At 41.6% G+C, this 22,132-nt stretch overlaps 1 protein-coding gene across 3 annotated transcripts in view; it reads left to right on the top strand.

Annotated features, from left to right (window-relative positions):
* REEP1 (receptor accessory protein 1) overlaps positions 1–22,132 on the top strand; it is a 111,586-nt gene that overhangs the window by 51,965 nt on the left and 37,489 nt on the right. For all 3 annotated transcript variants that reach the window (XM_036263456.1, XM_036263454.1, XM_036263453.1), the window contains exon 3: positions 19,115–19,191. In XM_036263456.1, coding sequence (XP_036119349.1) covers positions 19,115–19,191 — 77 coding nt within the window. The remainder of the gene's footprint in view (positions 1–19,114; positions 19,192–22,132) is intronic.

The raw sequence follows: 22,132 nt of genomic DNA, 5'->3' as shown, positions 1-22,132 counted from the left end.
GTTGGGGTTCGTGGCACTGGAGAGAGAGCTTGGAAAGAGGCCATCAGGAGCTCTGTGCTGAGTCACTCCCCCACAAGACAGTAGCCATCCCCCTGAAAAAAGCTCCCTGCCAGAGTGGCTTTAGCCCAGGGGAGAAGCAACTGACCCCCTTTGGGAATTTAACACCTGAGACTCATTAACAGCCAGAGACTACCTGCCAGCCAGTAGGCAGCAAAGAGCCTCTGAAAGCTTTGAGCTTTGAGCTTTGCACCTGACTCTCAGTGTTGGGGGTCCTGGCTCTGGGGACTGAGCTGTGAAGGCTGAGGCCTGAGTTCCTATGCTGAGCCACTCCCCATCCTTCAGTAGGCATCTCGTTCAAGTAGCCACATCAGAGCAGCTTTAGCCTGGGGGAGAAGCCACTGCCCCTCCCTTAGAAATTTACCACCACTTCACCCAGAGAAGTGCAACCTGAGGTTCATTAACAGCCAGAGACTATCTGCCAGTCAGAAGGCAGAGAAGAGCCTCTGAAAGCTTTGAGCTTTGGACCTGACTCTCAGTGATGGGGGTCATGGCTCTGGGGACTGAGCTGTGAAGGCTGAGGCCTGGATCCCTGCACTGATCCAATAACCCACAATGCAAAAACCATTTTCTTCTCAAAGCAATTTTAGCCCAGGGGAAAGTAGTTGCCCCACCTGCTGGAAATCATCTTACTCTGCCCACCTGTGGCATTTTTCATTCAACTGAGGGCTATAACCTGAGGCTCATTAAATGACTGAGACTAATAGCCTGAAGGCAAAAACTCTGGGATAATTGAATCTTTGCTTGACCCATGACTCTACCCAGGAAAGTAAGACTAGACATTGGTGTTTAGTGTGGTCCCTTCCACATTGATCTGAATCCAGTAGAGGGAGCCACAATTAGCAAACACCAACACTTACAGGGAGAATTTGGCAGGCTCCAAACCCTGCTAAGACAGCCAAAATGGTGAAACAAAGAAACATGTCTCAAATGAAAGAACAAAAGAATTCTACAGAAGAAAGGATAAATGAAATGGAGTTAAGCAAGTTATCAGAGGTAGAATTCAGAGTAATGATTATAAGGAAGCTCAACAGCATGAGTAAAGAAATAGAAACAATGAAAATCAACCAATTGGAAATGAAAACCCATCAAGCGGAAATGAAGAATAACATAGCAGAAATAAAGAACACATTGGAAGGAATAACCATCAGATTAAGAGGAAGCTGATGATTGGATCAGCAAATTAGAAGACAGGGTAGAAAGAAATTACCCAATCAGAGAACCAAAAACAATTAAAAAACAGGAAGACAGTTTAAGAGAGCTGTGGGACAACATGAAATGTAACAACTGCATCATAGGAGTACAAGAAAAAGAAAATGAGCAAAGGTTAGAGAATATATTTGAAGAAATAATGGCAGAAAACTTCCTTGGTGAAGGAAAAAGGCATACACATTCAGGAAGCACAAAGAGCACCAAGTAAGAAGAACCCAAAGGTGCCCACACCAAGACACATCATAATTAAAGTGCCAAAAATTAAAGACAAAGAGAGAGTCTTAAAGGCAGCAAGAGAGCAACAAGTCACCTACAAAGGAGGCCCAATAAAGCTGTCAGCTGATTTCTCAACAGAAACAGGCCAGAAGAGAATGGCATGAAGTATTCAACATAATGAAAAAAGGGATCTGAATCCAGGACTACTCTATCCAGCAAGGCTATCATTCAAAATAGAAGGTGAAATAAAGAGCTTCCCAGACCGCCCCCCGCCCACACACACCAAAAAAAAACATGCTAAGGGAATATATTAGTGCCAAAACCAGCATTGCAAGAAATGTTAAAGAGACTGTTGTGATTAGTAGAAGAAATAGAAAGAAAAATATAACCGCAATAAACAAAAATGGCAATAAATAAGTACATATCAATAATATCAATATCAATAATAACCTTAAATGTAAATGGATTAAATGCTCCAATCAAAAGACACAAAATAGCTGAATGGATATGAAAGCATGACTAATATATATGTTGTTTACAAGAGATACATCTCACAATAAAAGACTCACAGGTTGAAAGTGAAGGGATGGAAAAAATTTTCCAAGCAAGTGGAAATGAAAACAAAACAAAAAAAAGCTGGGGTAGCAATATTCATATCTGATAAAAATAGACTTGAAAATGAAGGCCATAACAAGAGACAAAGAAGGCCACTACATAATATGGAAAGGATCTATCCAACAGGAGATTATAACCTTGGCACCCAATATAGGAGTACCAAAATATATTTTAAAACTTCTGAAGAACTTCAAAGGAGAAATTAACAGCAATACAACCATAACAGGGGTCAGAGCAGAAATAAACAATATAGAGACTAAAAACAAACAAACAAACAAAAACAATTCAAAAGATCAATTTGAAACAAAGAGCTGGTTCTTTGAAAAGGTAAACAAGATTGATGAACCTTTAGCCAGACTCACCAAAAAACAAAGAGAGAGGACCCAAATAAACAAGATCAGAAATGAAAGAGAAGTAACAACCGACACCACGGAAATACAAAAGATTGTTAAGCCCTGGCCAGTTTGGCTCAGCGGTTAGAGCGTTGGCCTGCGGTCCGGAGAGACCCGGGTTCGGTTCCCGCTAAGGGCACGTACTTCGGTTGCAGTTTGTCCCCGGCCTTGGTTGGTCGTGCGGGTGGCGGCCACTCGATGTGTCCCTTCACGTCGATGTTTCTCACTCTGTATCCCTTCCTCTCTCTCCCTTCCACTCTATCTGTACAAAGAATGGAAAAAATATCCTCGGGTGAGGATATATTAAAAAAAAAAAAAAAAAAAAAAGATTGTTAAAAAATACTATGAACAGCCCTGGCTAGTTTGGTTCAGTGGTTAGAGCATCCATCCCCAGACTAAAGAGTTGCTGGTTCAGTTCTGGTCAAGGGCATATACCTCAGTTGCAGTTTGGTCCCCAGCCCTGGTTGGGGTCATGCGGGAGGTAATCAATCGATGTGTCTCTCTCACATAGATGTTTCTCTCTCTATATATATATATATTTTTTTTATTCCTCACTGAAGGATATTTTTTTACTTATCATTAGATAGAGTGGGAGGGAGGGAGGGAGAGAAAGAGAGACAGAGAGAAACATCGATGTGACAGAGACATATCAACTGGTTGCCTCCTACATGACCTGACCAGGGCCGGGGATGAACTGCAACTGAGGTATGTGCCCTTGACTGGAATCGAACCTGCAACTCATTGGTCCACGGGCCGAGACAAACCAGCCAGGGCTCACTCTCTCTCTCTAAAAAAAGTACTATGAGCAATTATACACCAACAAATTGGACAACCTAGGCAAAATGGACACATTTTTAGAATCACAGTCTCCCAATACCGAACTGGGAAGAGGCAGAAAACTTGAACAGACCAATAACAACTAAGGAAATTGAAGCTGTAAGCCATAAACTCCAAGCAAACAAAAGCTCAGGTCCATATGGCTTCACAGGGGAGTTTTGATGAATATCCAAAGAAGAACTAACACCCATTCTCCTCAAACTATTTTTTTTTAATTCAAAAAGAAGGAAGACTTCCAAACTCTTTTTATGAGGCCTGCATAATCCTAATTCCAAAACCAGATAAAGACACTACAAAGAAAGAAAACCACAGGTCAATATCTCTGATGTACATAGATATCAAAATCTACAACAAAGTATTAGCAAATTGGATCCAGCAATACATTTAAAAAGTTATTCACCATGACCAACTGGGATTCATCCCAGAGATGCAAGGCTGGTAGAATATTTGCAAATCAGTAAATGTAATACACCACATAACAAAATGAAAGATTAAAAACCATATGATCATATCATTATATGCTGGAAAAGCATTTGATAAAATCCAGCACCCATTCCTAATAAACACACTCAGCAATGTGGCAATAAAGGGATCATATCTCAACATAATAAAGGTCATATATGAAAAACTTACAGCTAACATATTCAGTGAGCAAAAACTAAAAGCATTTCCCTTAAGAACAGGAACAAGACAGAGATGTCCACTTTCTCCACTCTTTTTTTTATTTTATCCTCACCCAAGGACATTTTTCCATTTTTTGTTCAGATAGAGTAGGAGGGAGAAAGAGGAAGAGAGAGAAAGAGAGAAACATCGACTTGAAAGGGACACATCAAGTGGCTGCCACCTGCACGACCAACCAGGGCCGGGGACAAACTGCAACTGAGGTACATGCCCTGAGTGGGAACCGAACCCGGGTCTCTCTGGACCGCAGGCCGACGCTCTAACCGCTGAGCCAAACCAGCCAGGGCCACTTTTGCCACTCTTACTTAACATAGTACTAGAAGTCTTAGCCACAGCAGTTAGACAAGAAGAAAATATAAAAGGGATCCAAATCAGAAAGGAGGAAGTGAAAGTGTCATTATTCAGATTACATGATATTGTTCATAGAAAACCCTAAAGACTCGAGCTACTAGATTTAATAAGTGAATGTGGCAAAGTAGCAGGATACAAAATTAACATTAAGAAATTGATGGCATTCTTATACATCAATAATGAACACTCAGAAAGAAAAACTAAAAAAGCAATCCCATTTACTATTGCAAAAACAAACAAAAAAATACCTAGGAATAAACTTAACCAAGGAGGTAAAAGACCCGTTCTCAGAAAACTATAGGACATTGAAAAATAAATAGAGGAAGATATAAAAAAGTGGAAACATATACCATGTTCATGGATTGGAAAAATCAACATCATTATAATGTCCATACTACCCAAAGCAATCTACAGATTCAGTGCAATCCCTATTAAAGTAACAGTGGCATATTTCACACATCTAGAAGAAGTATTCCAAAAATTTATATGAAACCATAAAAGACCCCGAATAGCCACAATAATCTTGAAAAAGAAGAACAAAGTGGGAAAGATCACATGTGATGTACCAGATATCAAGTTATGCTACAAAGCCATTATAGTCAAAACAGCCTAGTACTGGCACAAGAACAGTCATATAGATCAATGGAACAGAACAGAGAACCCAGATATTGGACCCAAGACAGTATGCACAATTAATATTTGACAAAGGAGTCAAGAGCATACAATGGAGAAAAGACAGTCTCTTCAATAAATGGTGTTGGGAAAATTGGACAGGTACATGCAAAAAAATGAAACTAGACCACCAATGTACACCATACACAAGAACTCAAAATGGATAAAAGACTTAGATGTAACCTGTGAAACCATAAAAATCCTAAAAGAAAATGTAGGCAGAAAAGTCTCAGACATCACACATAATTTTCACTGACACATCACCTAGGGTAAGAGAAACAAAAGGAAAAAATAATAAATGGGACTACATCAAACTAAAAAGCTTTTGCACGGCAAAAGAAACCAGCATCAAAATGAAAAGGGAACCCTCTTTGTGGGAGAACATATTTTCCAACGTAAATCAGATAAGGGGTTAATTTCCAAAATATATAGAGTACTCATACAACTCAACAAAAGGAAGACAGATGATCCAGAGGACCTGAATAGACACTTATCCAAACAGGACATACAAATGGCCAGGAGACATATGAAAAAATGCTCAATATCTCTAATCGTCAGAGAGAAGCAAATTAAAAGGACTATGAAATATCGCCTCAAATATGCCAGAATGGTGGCCATCAACAGATCCTCAAACAATAAGTGGTGGCAAGAATGTGGAGAGAACTTACATGCATGTATGCATGACCAAGGAACATAGACAACAAAGCTGGGGATGGAGTGGGGTGGGGGGTTGTTAATGGGGGAAAAATGAGAAACATCTGTAACAAAAACAAATTACTAAATAAAAAATTTTTTTAAAAAAGAATGTGGAGAAAAGGGTACTGTAGCACACTGGTGGTGGGAAGGAAAACAATATGGTATTTCCTCAAAAAATTAAAAATGGAACTGCCATTTGACCCATTGACCCCACTTCTTGGAATATCCTGAGAAGCCTGAAACATCAAGAAGAATATATGCACCCCTATGTTCATAGCAGTGCTATTTACAATGGCCAAGATCTGGAAACAGCCCAAGTGTCCATCAATAGATGAGTGGATAAAAAACCTGTGGTACATGTATACAATGGAGTACTATACAGCTGTAAGAAAGAGAGACTCTTACCCTTTGAGGCAACATAGAGGGACCTGAAAAGTATTATGCTAAGCGAAATAAGCCAGTCAGAGAAAGACAAGTACCACATGATCTCATTTATTTATGGAACATAACAAACAAAATAAACTGTCGACCAAAAGAGATCCAGAGTCATGAAAGTAGGGAACAGACTGACAAACCTCAGAGGGATGGGGGTAGGAGGGGTGGGAAGAGATAAACCAAATAATTTATATGCATATATGCACAACCAATGGACACAGACATTAGGTTGGGGAAGGTAGGAGGTAGGTGGGATCGGGAAGGAGGGAGTCAATGGGGGGGGGGGGGGAAGGAAACAATCTGTAATACTTTCAACAATTAAAAAAAATTAAATTGTCAGGTGAACTATCACTGACACACCCCATATACTGAGAAGGAGAATAAATAAAAATAAAATTAGTTAAAATATTTAAATCTATGCATAACAAAGAAATGAAGAGCCCTGGCCGGTTTGGCTCAGCGGTTAGAGCATAGGCCTCTGGACCAGAGAGTCCCAGGTTTGGTTTCCGCTAAGGGCACGTACCTCAGGTGCAGTTCATCCCCGGCCCCAGTTGGGGTTGTGTGGGTGGCAACCAGTCGATGTGTCTCTTTCACATCAATGTTTCTCTTTCTTCCTCCCTCTCTCCCTCTCACTCTATCTGAAGATAAATGCAAAAATTTCCTTGGGTGAAGATAAAAAAAAAAAATGAAAAAAATATTGATAGAAGCTACAATCCTTTATCATGCAAGTGGTATGAGTTCATAACTGGTATTTCTGTCTTTCGTAAAAGATACGTTTTTTAGCTCTGGTTGGTTTGGCTCATCTGTTAAACATCAGCTTGCGGACTGAAGGGTGTTGGGTTCGATTCCTATCAAAAGTATGTATCTGGCTTGCAGATTTGATCCCTGGCCCCTGTTGGAGTCATGTGGGAGGCAGCCAGTCAATGTGTCTCTCTTACATCCATGCTTCTCTCTCTCTCTCTCTCTCTCTCTCTCTCTCTCTCTCTCTCCCCCCACCTCCCTCCCTTCCACTCTGTCTAAAAATCAATGGAAAAATATCCTTGGGTGAGGATTAACAATAACAATAAAGATAATTTTTTAAAGGGTAAAATCATGACTCTTGTACAAATATAAAATTAACATGTGTAAAAATTTTACTTAACTCATTAATTAATGAGGGAACCAGTAAGGTGCTAAAAACATATCAAAGGAGACTCCTAAGAGCAGACACATAAGCAATCAGGAGTGATGAGATTAATTTGTTAATAGATATTCAACTGATTTCTTGGGCAAATGGAGAGATCAGTTGTGCCTCTATTGGACAAAATCACTTGCATTGCAATCTGTTTTCTATAACTTGCAAAGTTGTAAAATAGCTCAAAGACACTGAAAAACAAGATACCTGTAGAACCAAGACAGTTTGGAAGGATGCTCTGGACACCTACGGTTCCACAGCACACCCATTCCAAAGTCTTTTGCAATTTTTCCTGCTGCTTCCTTCTTCCACCATCTAATGCCTGCTCTCCTAGCCTTCAGTTAGAGATTTGGTAGTGGGGTTCCTTATCCAGGGTATGGCCTGAATCATCATTCCTGAGTAATCTGGATGTTAGTAATCCTGTCTCTGTAGGGTTGTACTGATTCATGGACTTTTACCTCTGAATGAGATAGTGGTAGGAAATCCCCTGGAAGATTATTAACTTCCACCCTCCCTCCTTCCTGTCACATGTGTAGTAGCAACCCTGGTTCCCCTTGATAATCAGGGTCAGTCACCCCCTCAAAGCCCATTAGTCCCCTTTTTTTAAAATCTGTTTCCTAGTGGCATGGTGGTCCTGAAATGGCCAGGTGACAGTCTAGTCTCAGCTTCTATTTACTGGAACCATTTGTATCCCTGCTAAGAAGCATCCATCCTCCAGGAACTAAAATTATTAAAAAGCAGAACTCAGAAATTTAGGATTGAGAAGCTGAAGTGTTTCGAGTCAGACCAATGAACCCCAGACTGTGACATGCATATGAATGTACAGAGGGTTTATTAAAATGCAGATTCTGATCCATTAGGTCTGGGGTGGAGCCTGGGAGTCTGTATTTTTATGTGTTTCTGATACGCTCCTCAGTGATTCCGTTGGTGCTGGTCAAGCACAGGCCACAAATATCTGCATTCTGGGCCTCCGTTCACACCATTCCAAAATATGATCACGTCTCAACACCAGTCTCTCAGCTCCTTCCAGGTACCTCATTGTGTTGCCAGATCCTTACCTGGTATTTTAAAATGCACTTGGGATTTGTTTTAATTGGGTATGGTAAGGCATACAGACACAGAAATGACTCTGATGAAGGAAGAAGTTTTTACAGCTCCCTAAAAGTGGGAGACACCGCTTACCACACAGGCCACATGGAGAAGCACCAGGGTTGGTCAGGAGTCAGGAAGAGTGAGGGGAATAGGTGGGCAACAACCTCCATTGTGGTTTCTGCAGGGAAGTCAAGGTAAGGCAGGGTAATCAGGTTTAGGATTGGCTAGTTAGATTAATTTCAGCAGGCTGTGGGGTGTGGCGGCTGCCCCTAGCTGTCTTGGTTCCTGGCCCTGGGGTTATTAGGGCTGGGGAATATTGGGTGGACCTGCGAGAGCCCCATAAAGGAGATACTTTGGAGTATGAGCTCTAGATTGGTCAGTTTGTATAGGAAAGGTACACTCTGGGGCAAGTTTGTTGCTATTTCTAAGAATTGGCTGGTCCTGGGAGGGGAAATCTCTCCCCAGTCAGCAAGGCCTCAGATGCCAGAGCATCAAGAATATGGAAGATAAGAAAATACAGTTTACACATCTGGTGCAGTGTAAGTGCATTACTCTTGACATTTCTCCTTCCAGGCCAAGTGTAGTACTCAAAGTTCTGCCTGCAGGGGAATCACTTCCTCATTTTCTCAGGACCCCTTTGTCTGTCCAGCTGTCCACTGTGAGCTCCTGCCAGCAGATGATGCAGTCATCTGTAAACCAGGCTCAAATTATTGCTCTCCTCAGTCATTTGGCACAGGGAATTCCCTGCGAGGCTGCAGCAGGGTCCAGATGTCAGGAGAGTGAGAACGGCTCAAGAAATAGTGTGACTGGCTTAGGGGAGGATCCAAAGGGGAGGTGAGGCTGAAGAGGTGGCTAAGCCTGCTACCTGCACAGCCCGTGGGGGAGGCCTCTGGCAGGCTGCCAGGAGCCCTGGGGGCACGGTGTTATGGGCCATGGTGTCTCAGCCCATCTCTGTGGCTCATTGAAGGTCTCTAGGCTCTGCTTCCCACCCTCTTGCTACGATGTAGGATCACAACTTCTCCCTGTGTCTTCACTCCTGGATCTTGCCCCTGACAGTCCAGAGGGACTCTCTAACCCTGCTGTCAACTATCCATTCCAGAGTTGCTCCTCCTCATTACCTCTCAAATTGGCCATAGTTCCTTCTCTCTATTGTGGATGCTGCCCTGCCCACGTTCTCCTTATCTTACAGGGAGTTTTGGATGGAATCCCTTGAACCTGGCAAGTTCTGTTTCATGCCTTGGAAAAAATAGCCATCATTTGGTTACTTTGCGGTATGATGGAGAAAAACATTTCCTGCTAATTTATTTATGGTTTCCATCTCTGAACCACCACTATTCCGTTCACCTTTTGAGGCTCATGAATCATTCTCAGACCATCCTTTCTGCATGAAAGTATTTTATATATATATTTTTAATAAATTTTTCCCCTTTATTGATTTTAGAGAGAGAGGAAGGGAGAGGGAGGGAGACAGAGATAGAAACATCGATGAGAGAGAACATCGATTGGCCGCCCCCTGCATGTTCCCCACTGGGGATCAGGCCCACAACCTGGGCATGTGTCCTGACCTGGAATTGAACTGGCAACCTCTTGGTGCATGGGTTGACACTCAACCACTGAGCCACACCGGCCAGACTGCATGAAAGTATTTTAAGTGAAGAAACCCTGGCTAGTTTGGCTCAGCGGTTAGAGTGTCGGCCCGCAGTCCAGAGAGCCCCGGGTTTGGTTCCCACTAAGGGCATGTACCTTTGTTGCACTTTGTCCCTGGCCCTGGTTGCGGTCATGTGGGAGGCAGCCACTCAATGTGTTCCTTTCACGTCGGTGTTTCTCTCTCTCTCTCTCTCCCTTTCTCTTCCTCCCACTCTATCTGAACAAAAATGGGAAAATGTCCTCAGGTGAGGATTAAAAAAAAAATTTTTTTTAATAAAATAAAGTGAAGGAATATGTGATGGAAACTTCTGTAGGCTAACACTTCAAGCCCCCTCTCTGCCTTGCCCCCTTCATCTTTGGCCACAGCCCCAATCTCCCGCCTGAGATTTGGTCTTTCCTTTCCAGAGGCCTATTAGACATTCTTCTCAGATGTCTTCTGGACCCTCAACTGCCCTCAGCTTCATGGGGCTCAACCTCTTTTCCCTAAATTTGCCTCTATTTTCTTTTTGGTGTAAGTGGCCCCATGTCACACCACACCCTGACTTCAACAGGCCCCTTTCCTCCCGTGCATACCCATCAATCTATTCAGCATCTATTGCCTTGAAAGCATCTGTCTTTTCTTCTCAAAAAGCCACCCAGACCGGTATTTATTTATTTTTTTAAAATATTTATTGTTGAATGTAGAATGTATTACAGATGGTCCACATTTTTCCCCCATTGACCCCCTCATCCCCACTCCCGCCCCCCTCCCGCCTTTCCCCACACTATTGTCTGTGTCCATTGGTTATGCATATAAGTTCTTTGGTTTATTTCTTCCCACCCCCCCAACCCCTTTCCCTTTGAGGTTTGTCAGTCTAGCAATGAATTTGTACTTTTTAATCCCTTCACCTTTTTCACCCATTCCCCCAACCCCCCTCCCATCTGGCAACCAACAAAATGTTCTCTGTATCTATGAGAATGTTTCTGTTCTACCTGTTCATTTTGTTTGTAGATTCCATTGTTGATAGATATGTATTCATTGCCATTTCGTTTGTTCATATATTTTATCTTTTTCTTCAGAAGACCCTTCATCATTTCATATAATAATGGTTTGGTGGTGATGAACTCCTTTAACTTTTTCTTGTCTGGGAAAGTCTTTATATGGCCATCGATTCTAAATGACAGCTTTGCAGGATAGAGTAATCTTGGTTGTAGGTTCTTGCTTTTCATCACTGTGAATATTTCTTGCCACTCCCTTCTGGCCTGCAAAGGTTCTTTTGAGAAATCAGCTGACAGCCTTATGGGAACTCCCTTGTAGGTAACTAGCTGCCTTTCTCTTGCTGCTTTTAAGCTTCTCTCTTTGTCTTGAACCTTTTGCATTTTGATGATGATGTGTCTTGGTGTGGGCCTCCTGGGGTTCATCTTGTTTGGGACTCTCTGTGCCTCCTGGACTTGTATGTCTGTTTCCTTCACCAAGTTAGGAAAGTTTTCTGCCATTATTGTTTCAAACAGGTTTTTGATTTCTTATTCTCGCTCTTCTCCTTCTGGCACCCCCAAGATGCGAATGTTGGCACGCTTGAAGTTGTCCCAGAGGCTCCTTACACTATCCTCATTTTTTTTGGATTCCTTTTTCTTTTTTGCTGTTCTGATTGGGCGTTTTTTGCTTCCTTATATTCCAAATCAATGGTTTGCTCCTTGGATTTACGTACTTTACTATTGAATCTTTGTAAATTATTCTTTATTTCAGTTAAAGCCTCCTTCGTTTCTAACTGTGCATCGATAATTTCTGACAGGTCCTTTTTTATGCTCTTGAGGCCCTCACTGAGTTCATTGAGCATCCTTATAAGCCGTATTTTGAACTCAGCATCTGTTAGTTTCTTATCTCCATTTCACTTAGTTCTTTTCTTGGGGTTTTGTTCTGTTCTTTCATTTGTGACCTGTTTCTTTGCCTCCTCATTTTGGCTGCCTCCCTGTGTTTGTTTCTGTGTATTACTTAACGAGTGGTATGGGGCTAGCTGAGACCAGATGCTGTTCGTTTGAAAGAATTTAGGAAAACCTGAAGCAGGATCCAAGACAGGCTAATCCTATGGTTAAGCAAGTAGCAACAGCTTGGGTGGGCCTAAAAGTTGGGTGGGGCGGGGCAGGGCCTCAGGGAGTCACCAGGGCAGGGCTACCAGTGTGAGCCAGGTTGCTGGAGTCCCAGATATGGTGGCTGTCTGCCGCCCCAGGGAAGAGCTCACCAAAGGAACAAAGGCCTCTGACAGCACGTTTGTCCTGAAGAAAGCCCCCTCTCCAGCCCTCGCTCCAGTGCCAAACAGCTCAGTTCTTCCTGGTATGTCTCTGGTGCCCCTCGAGCTGCCTCCCCTCCGAGCTTAGAGGGAGAGAGTCCGATAAGTCCGTGCGCGGGCCCTTTAGGGAGCTGCCTGGGGCTCCAGCCGCTTCAGCCTCCCTCAGCCTCAGTTCCTGCTGGTTTTTCCAGCCAGAAGTTATGGGGATTCTCTTCCTGGCACTGGAACCCTGAGCGGGGCACCAGTCTCGATGCAGCTTCTTTAATTATGTAACTGTAGGACTTCCATTGAGCTTGATTTCAGGCGGTTTTGAATGATGGTTGTTTTGTAGTTTAGTTGTAACTTGGATGTGGTTGTGGGAGGACGCGATACTGCGTTTACCTACACTGCCATCTTGACCGGAAGTCCCAGACCAGTATTTTCTAAAGGATATTTCTTCTCAACCTTTTTGATGTCATCCTTTCTTTCCCATTGACAATGCCAACAATCTAATCCAGTTACTCACAACAATTTCATTGAGTACATATTATGTGGCAGAGACTGTTTTGTGTACTAGCAATATAGCGGTGTGCAAAAAGAACTGGTGTCCACTCTCAGGGAACTAACAATCTAGCAAGACAAGTTTAGGAGTAAACAGGTACTTTCAAAGTAGAATGATAAGTGTTATGACAGGGAACATGTGTGACACTGTGGGAGGGAGGAAGGAGAGTGTACTTACCCAGACTTTGGACACTTCCTAGAGGAAATACCTTTAGGTTGAGATCTGAGGGCTGAAATCCAGAGGCAAAGATGATGCACTGTTCAGGTTCATTGTAACTGGAGTTGAAAATTCAAGAAAGTATGGGCAAGAAGGAGAGCTTTTTATGGAGTTAATTAGGGTCTGGTTTATGCAAGGACTTTCATGCCAACTTAAGGATGCAAGTACTTTTATAAAAATTTAAGGAATTTGGTCCAAATCTTAACAACAATAAGGAACTATTGAAGGCTTTAAGCTTGGAAGGAGAATCATCAAATTTGGATTTAACCGGATCGTTCTGACTAGAATATAGAGGGCAGATTGGGAAGGAGGCAGAGGTGTAGAGACCAAGTAAAAGGTTGTAGTTCTGTTCTAGACAGGAAATGTTGGTACTCTGAAGTAAGGAAATAACAGAGGGGATGGAGGAAGAGGATAGGTTCGACATAAATAAGAGGGTGGAAGTAATAAAACGTGCAGATTGGTTGACTGTGTTATGTGAGAAGTGCAGAGTTTTACCCACGGAGAGTATCTAGTCTAGAGTTAGAAGAGGATGTCTAAAACAAAGCCCTGGGAGGAACTGATGGGCCTGAAAAGTAGCCAGAAACTCAAGAGGGAATCCAGTACAGTTGTGTTGGGGGAGTTTTTCAGGAAGGGATAGTTTCACATCCAGTTAAAAATTCAAGCAAATCAAGTAAAAACTGAAAAAGGGTCCCTTACACTTTCTTGAAGTACATTATAAAATGGAAACCCCAGTGAGAGCAGGACTGATGTAATGGATGCAGTGTACCGAGTAAGTGGAGGATGGCAAAGTAGACGCTGCATGTGTAGATGACTCACTGGAGAAGTTTGTAGCTAAGAGTTTTGTCAAGGAAGGGGTCTTTAAAATTGTTGTCATTGTGCTTTGTCTTTATTTAAGATAGTAGAGAATAATTTAAGTTCTAAAAAGAAAGAGCTTGTAGAGAGAGAATTCAGGCTCTTGGCTGGATATCTGGATACCAGTGTTGAGAATTCCTGGATCCTGGGCCCCAGCATGCCGTGGACTTTACAGCTGGACAAGACCTTGCTTATCCCTTGCTAAGATGCCTGTTCTGTTGCCAATAACCTTGGCAGCATGTAGTGTCTCAGATAGCATTTACCTTTTATGAACTAAACCAACATGATTCCCAGTGGACAGTCTTTTTTTTCTGAGTAAAGATGGTTTCTAAGTACAGTTGACCCATGAACAACATGGGTTTCAACTGGTGAAGGTCCACTTATACACAGATTTATTTTCAGTTGACCCAAGCAGTTCAAACCCTTGTTGTTCATGGGTCAACTTCGTGGTTAGAAATAGCATATACAGAGATCTAATTATATGTGGATTTTCAAATGTGTTGGAGGTCAGTTTCCCTAACCTCTGGATTTGCTATTTTTTATAGTAAGTCTTGAAGTCAGGAAGTATCAGGCCTGCAACTTTGTTGGGTCTACTTTAATTTATTCAGAAACACAATTCACAGTCACAAAAAAAAAATAAGCATTTACCAGAACTGCCTTCATCTTTTTAAAGATATTTTTGCTGGGTATAGAATTCTAGTTTGACTTTTTTTTCTTTTAGCACTTTATAGATATTCCATTTTGTCCTGGTAGTCATTGTTTCTGATGAAAATTGTCAGCTATAATTTTATTGTTGTTCTCCAGTAGGTAATGTGTCTTTGCCCCCATCTCTCTATGATGTGCCTAGGTATGGGTTTTTTGTATATATCTTGCTTGGGGTTCTCTGAGATCCCTGGTCTCTGGATTTGCTATTTTTTAAATCAAATTTTGGAAATTTTCAAGTAATATTTTCTCAAATAATTTTTGTCCCAGTCTCTTTTTTTCTCTCCCTAGGAATTTCTATTCATGTATGTTAGACTGATGTTCCACAGGTATTGAGAATATATTTATTTTTTAAAAATATAGACTTTAGTATGGTTAACTCTATTACCTTGTCTACAAATTACAGATCTTTTCTTTTATTGTGTCTAATCTGCTGTTAATTTTGTTCAGTAATATTTTTTTATTCATTAATTTTAGAGAGAGAAGAGGGGGGAGAGAGAGAGAGAGAAAAACGTTGACGAGAGAGAACATCACTTGACTGCCTCCTGCATGCCCCCTACTGGAAATTTGGCCCATAACCTGGGCATGTACCATGACTGGGAATTGAACTGGCGACCTCTTAGTACATGGGTCGATGCTCAACCACTGAGCCACACTGGCTGGGCTTTTGTTCAGTAATTTTTAGAATTTCAGAAATTGTTTTTCAGTTCTAGGTTATCATTTGGTTCCTCTTAAAGAGTTTCCTTCTTTCTCTTGAAATCCTCCATGTCTTCACTTATTATATCCACCTTTTCCTGTAGATTCTTTAACATATTAATACTCTTTTGAAGAAAAATAATACTTAACCCATCTCTTTCCTCTGGGATAAGTGTCTTGTTAAGTGGTGACAAAAGAAAAAGTTAGCTTTCATCATAAAAGCTTTGTTAATAAGTTGCTGTATATGCTATCTATATATCTACTTTGATGAGGTGTCTGTTCAGATCTTTTGCTCATTTTATAACTGGGTTTTTTTATTGTTGAGTTTTAAGAGTTCTTTGTATATTTTGGATACAAGTACTTTTCATATACAGTATTTTCTATAAATGTATATATAATATTTTCTCCCACTCTGTGGCTTGTCTTTTTATTCTCTTGTGTGTATTTTTTTCTTCCATAGGTCATACATTGCTGTTATAGTAAAAAATTCATTGCCAGGCCCAAGGTCATCTACATTTTCTCTTGCGTTATCTTCTAGAAATGTTATAGTTTTGCATCATGCATTTAGACCTATGATCCATTTTGAGTTAATCTTTGTGAAAGATGTCAGACAAGTGCCTAGATTCATTCATTAATTTATTCATGTATTGATTTATTGATTGATTGATTTCATGTGATGTTCACTTGTTCATTCCCCATTTTTTGAAAAGACTATCCTTTCTCCATTGAATTGCCTTTGCTCCTTTGTCAAAGATCAGTTGACTTTATAAATGGGGTTTATGTCTGTGCTCTCTATCTATTCTAAGATTAGCTCTATCTATTCTTTCAGCAATAACACTGTCTTGATTATTATAGTTTTATAGTAAGTCTTGAAGTCAGGTAGTATCAGGCCTGCAACTTTGTTCTTCATTATTATGTTGGCTATCCTTGATTTGGATTTGGATTTCACTGAATCTATAGATCAAGTTGAGAAGAACTGGCATCTTGACAATATTAAATCTTCCTATCCATGAACATGGGATATCTCTCCATTTATTTAGGTCTTTGTTGTCTTTCATCAGAATTTTGTGTTGTCCTTATATAGACCTTTTACCTATTAGATATATGTATATATGCAATTATTAGATATATTCCTGAGTAGTTTATTTCTGGGGTGCTAATGTAAATGGTATTGTTTTGTAATTTAAGTTCCAATTTTCATTTTTGGTAGATAGTAAATAAATTGTCTTTTGTATATTAACCTAGTATCCTGCAACCTTGTTATCATTGCTTATTAGTTCCAGAAGTGTTTCATCAGTTCTTTTGGATTTTTTACATAGGCAATTATGCCATCTGCAAACTAAGAGAGTTTTATTTGCCTCTTTCCAGTGTGTATATTCATTATTTAGTTTCTTATGTTATTGCATTGGTTAGGACTTCCAGTATGTTATTGGGGTGATGAAAGGGACATCTTTGCTTTGTTCCTCATCTTAAGGGGAAATTATCTAGTTTCTCACCATTAAGTATCATATTAACTGTAGGGTTTTTATAAATGTTCTTAATCAAGTTGAAGAGATTTCCCTCTAGTTCTACTTTGCTGAAAGTTTTTATCATAAATGGGTGTTGTATTTATTAATTATTGATTCTATTTCTGTAATAGGTATGAACCCTTTCTAAATTTTTAATTGGGTTATTTGTATTTGTATTGTTAAGTTGTAAGAGTTCTTTATATATTTAGATACAAGTATCTTATCAGATACTGATTTGTAAATATTTTCTCTTCTTTGTGTATCTTTTCACATCCTTTTTTTTTTTTTTTACTTTATTTTTATTGTTGACACTATTACAGATATTTCCATTTTACCCTTCTTTGTCGACATCCACTCAGCCTCTACACCACCTTCCCTCTGGCCATCACCACACTGTTGTCTATGTCTATGGATTATACATAAATGTTCTTTGGCTAATCTTTTCACCTTCTTTCATCTAGTCCCCCCCACCCCACTCCCTTCTGACAGCTGTCAGTCTGTTTCATGCATCCATGCCTCTGGTTCTATTTTGTTTGTTAGTTTATTTTGGTCATTAGATTCCACATATAAGTGAGATCATATGGTATTTGACTTTCTCTGACTGCCTTATTTTACTTAGCACAATAATCTCCAGGTCCCTCCATGTTGTTGCAAAAGGTAAGAGTTCCTTCTTTTTGCCCTGGCCAGTTTTGCTCAGTGGTTAGAGTGTTGGCCCACAGACCAAAGGGTCATGGGTTTGATTCCCAGTCAAGGGCACATACTTGGGTTGTAGGTGCAATCCCAGCCCCAGTCAGGGTCGTGTGGGAGGCAGCCAATTAATGTGTCTCACATCAATGTTTCTTTTTTGCTCTCTCCCTCCCTTCCACTCCATCTAAAAAAAAAAAAAAAAAAAAAAAATCAATGGGAAAATATCCTCAGGTGTGGATTAACAAAACAATGAAAAGAATATTCTCTTGAATTGAGAGGGTTGCATCAATCTTCTTTTCATTGGTCCTTGGATTTCCAGTGGCATGTTCATCAGTGGTTCTATACCAAATGCCTCTTCTTGAATAATACATTTTGCATCCAATGTAAAGAACAGATAGAGTTTAAGGTGGTAGAAGTTGTATTTGTTTTGACCACTGATGGTGTCATTTAAAAGGTGCTAAGGGTGTCAAGTTGGTGACTGTCGCATTTTTGACACTGAGGAGATGAGTTGTTGATGGTTTTGCTGTGGGTTTTAAGGTGGTGACTGTCACTGAGGAAACTGGAGTTGTAGATGGTTTCAAAGCCCCACTACTAAACTAACAGGGAATACCCCACATGTGAACATGTTAAACTAACAGGGAACACCCCTCATGTGAACATGTTAGTTTAATAGTGGAGCTGTTGAGAAGTGTGGACAGATTTCTGCTTGAAGATCCCAAGTCTGCCGTTCAACAGCGCCAGCTCTACCAGCATCCCCATGATGAACATGCCCCAGCCACCCTACACATCAAGTCCCATTGTTCTGAGGACAGGACACAGCGGCCTCCTGGGTCCCCAACTGAGGTGGCAGTGGCATGAGCAAGAGTGGCTCTTCTGCGCCCCTGCGCCCACTCTGCATCTTCCCCAGGCTGGGAGATTTTAAATTAAAGAGTGGTCTGATGAGTTCATGCTTTTAGTATGGGGATGGTTTGTAGGATGGGTCAGTGAGGGGAAATCCAAGAGACGAGGGAAACAGGAAAGAGGGGACCAGGGCCTGAGCTGGGGAAGAGAGGCAGTGGAAATGGAAATGGATGTCATGTGGGAGATATTTTTTAAAAGCTTGTTTCTGCAAAGGGCTGTGGGGGTTTCCCACAGGAAAGGATTCTTAGGTGGCCAGTGAGGATTATCACCATTCCACCCCAGAGCATCTGGCCTTGCTAAAGGTCATTTCAAGGTATGTTTCTGCAAAGGCCTGGAGAGTTGACTCACCTGGTATTAGTATTGGAAAGTGATCTGACTGAATGCAGAGTCACTCCTGGTCTACAGGTCTCCCTGGCTCACCTGAGGGCTATTGAAGGTCACCCAGGGCCTACATTGACCTTGAGCCTGGGTCAGTTGTGGAAGCAACCTGTTTGCCTCCAGCCTCAAGGTCTGGAGTGGAACTAGACAGGATTTGGGGGGAAATGGGGTATGGGTAGAAATCCAGGATACACTGCCTGGACATGCCCCAGCATCTACTGTCCGGCCTTTTCTTCTTGGTGTTCACCCTTGACCTTCTCTACTAGCCTTGTTGCTTTTTTGTTCAACAGGTCAAATGGATGATGTACTGGATTATATTTGCACTTTTCACCACAGCAGAGACATTCACCGACATCTTCCTTTGTTGGTAAGTACTCCAAGAATTGGGACTTTTAAAGCGAAGAAGTTGCCTAGTGTCTGGGCAGAGGTGGGACAGGTCTAAAAGCAGCCTCAAACCTTACTGCAGAACAGAGAGGCAGGTGCAGGGATTTTAACTGGGAAATGCTTAATGAATTAGTCTATAAAGTTGTTCTTTAAGTCAGTATTTATTGATTGACCTGGTAAGAACAGGTTTTGTTCTTATAATGATGTCATCATGGACAAGATAAACGCAATTTCTTAATGGATGGAGTTGGTAAAGAAGCATTCATTTTTTTTTTAAAGGAAAGAAAGGAAAAGTCACATAAGTGTACAATGAAACTGAGTTTCCCTTCCACAGTATTCACTCTGACTGTAACTCCTACTCACAGTTGTATGTGCTGTACTTAAAAAAACTGTGTGCGTATATATACATATAAGCATAACTAGATCTATTTTTATTTATTTATTTTTTTTATCCTCACCCGAGGACATTTTTCAATTTTTTGTTCAGGTAGAGTGGGAGGGAGAGAGAGGAACAGAGAGAGAGAGAGAGAATCATCGACGTGAAAGGAACACATCGAGTGGCTGCCACCCACACAACCGACCAGGGCCGGGGACAAACTGCAACTGAGGCACGCACCCCTAGCGGGAACCGAACCCGGGTCTCTCAGGACCGCAGGCCGACGCTCTAACTGCTGAACCAAACCAGCCAGGGCAATAACTAGATCTATTTTTAATGGCCACATAGAATTTCATGGTATAGATGAGCCATAATTTATTTAAGAAAACCTTTTGATGGACAGTTTTTTTCCTGTAACAATGAAGTTGTAACAGCAACGGGCAAGTAAAAGTCATAAGCTAGTTCTTTGTATGGTGGTATATCTTAAGTGAAAGAGGCTGTGAATAATAGATAGCACCCTGTTTCCATTTAAAGGGACTGAGTTTGTCTGTGTACATGTGAATGTATACTAAAAGTAGTGTGGAAAATACCCATCAGTTCACTGTGGGGTTATTTCACATTTGCTGTGTTGTATGAATGCTTTACTATGTTCAGATATCATCAGAAAAAAATATTAGATATTTCCATTTTGGAGAAAGAAGTCTTTATCCAAAAAGGATCAGTATGAACTTACCCTCCAGGTTGTCCTAGGCCAAGGACCAGACCTGAACATCACTTCTCTGAATCCTGTTTTGGGTTAGTGGCCTTAATGACCTTAGTAGGTAGTTTTTCCCATGAAGGGGCCGGGCCTTCATCTCTGTGGAAGAAATAGATGTCTCAGCATCGTGGCCTCTAGATAACCTAACTTAATACGTGTGCCATCCTGCATTGCCCTGCGCCCAGAAAAACACCGGACCCAGGACAGGGCTGAGTCTCTACGAGTGGAGAAGGAACTCTGCTGAGTCATCCTGTCTTTCCCAGGCCCCAGGGGCTGGCACTGGGAGTCAGCCCCAACTTTATGCAGACCTACACTGGGGTGGCCCCTCTATGTCCCATGGACACGAGGGTCACAGGCCAGGGCCAGTGAGGACCATAGTTAATTAATCAGCATGGCCAGCTCCTGTCCTCCAGTTTTCCCTCTTTTTTCTTTTTTTTTATCCTCATCCGAGGACATTTTTCCATTTTTTGTACAGACAGAGTGGGAGGGAGAGAGAGGAAGAGAGAGAGAGGGAAACATCGATGTGAAAGGGCCACATCGAGTGGCTGCCACCCGCACGACCAACCAGGGCCGGGGACAAACTGCAACCGAGGTACATGCCCTTAGCGGGAACCGAACCCGGTCTCTCTGGACTGCAGGCGGACGCTCTAACCGCTGAGCCAAACCAGCCAGGGCCAGTTTTCCCTCTTAACGATGGTCTCTGGCGCTGGCTGGTCTCCTGCTGTCTTCCTGTTCCTTCTCGTGAACGTCGTCAGGTCAATCGTGTTTGTCTTAGGAGCTCTTTCCCAGGACTATTGATATTTCAGTCTTGCTGCTTTTGGCTAAATGGAAATCGTGTCTGATGGATGTGCCCCTCCCTGGTAGCTGGAATATGTCCTTATCCACGGCCCTGAAATTTTAGAGTTTGATACTGAATAAGTGCTCAACAACCATTTGTGGAGTTGGTTTCGTTTTGATTTTGTGAGGTGTGTTCGTTTTCTTTTACTGCTGTAACAAATTGCCACAAATTTAGCAGCTTAAAACAACAGATATTTATTATTTTATAGTTTCTGTGAGTCAGAAGTCCAGGTAGAATCAACTGAGTCCTGTGCTTAGGACCTCACAAGGCCAAAACCAGGGTGTGGGCCAGCCTGGACTCTTACCTGCAGGCTCTGGGGGAGATTCCATTTCCAGGTTCGTTCAGGTTATTGGCAGAATTCAGTTCCTTGTGGCTGTAGGACTGAGGTCCCTGTTTCCTTCTTCAGCCAACAATGGCATGTTTCAGATGTCTATCTTCTGTTACCAGCCAGAGAAAGATCTCTGCTTTTGTTTTTAAGGGATCATGTGATTAGATTAGACCTTCCCCAATAATCCAGTATAATCTCCCTCCTTAAACTCATTTGATAAATAATCTGAATTATATCTGTCAAATTCCTTTTGCCAATTTAAGAAAACTGTGTGTGTATGGGGGTATTAAGGGACTCATATACACCCACATGATGGTATTTCTTAGCCCTAGTCAACTTCTAGAAGGATACCCAAGAAACTGACAATATTTTTGCTTTTGGGAAAGGGACTAGGGGTCTGGGATCGGAAGGAGACTCTTTGTTGTATGTGTTTTGGACATTTAGAAATTTATGGGAGTAACACCAGGACAAGAAAGTCATGGGACCAAAATCCTGTCACTGTAGAAGGAGATCTGATACCTGGTGTATTTGGGGCATGTGTGTGCGTATCGGTGGACTCGCCCCTCTTCCTGATCCACATAGAGGCCTCATCTGGTCCTGCTTAGCTGGAACTGTTCAGGTAGTT

Source organism: Molossus molossus, unplaced genomic scaffold (genome assembly GCF_014108415.1).
Source record: "Molossus molossus isolate mMolMol1 unplaced genomic scaffold, mMolMol1.p scaffold_m16_p_15, whole genome shotgun sequence".
Taxonomy (NCBI): Eukaryota; Metazoa; Chordata; class Mammalia; order Chiroptera; family Molossidae; genus Molossus; species Molossus molossus.
This window is presented reverse-complemented; position numbering and strand designations above follow the sequence as displayed.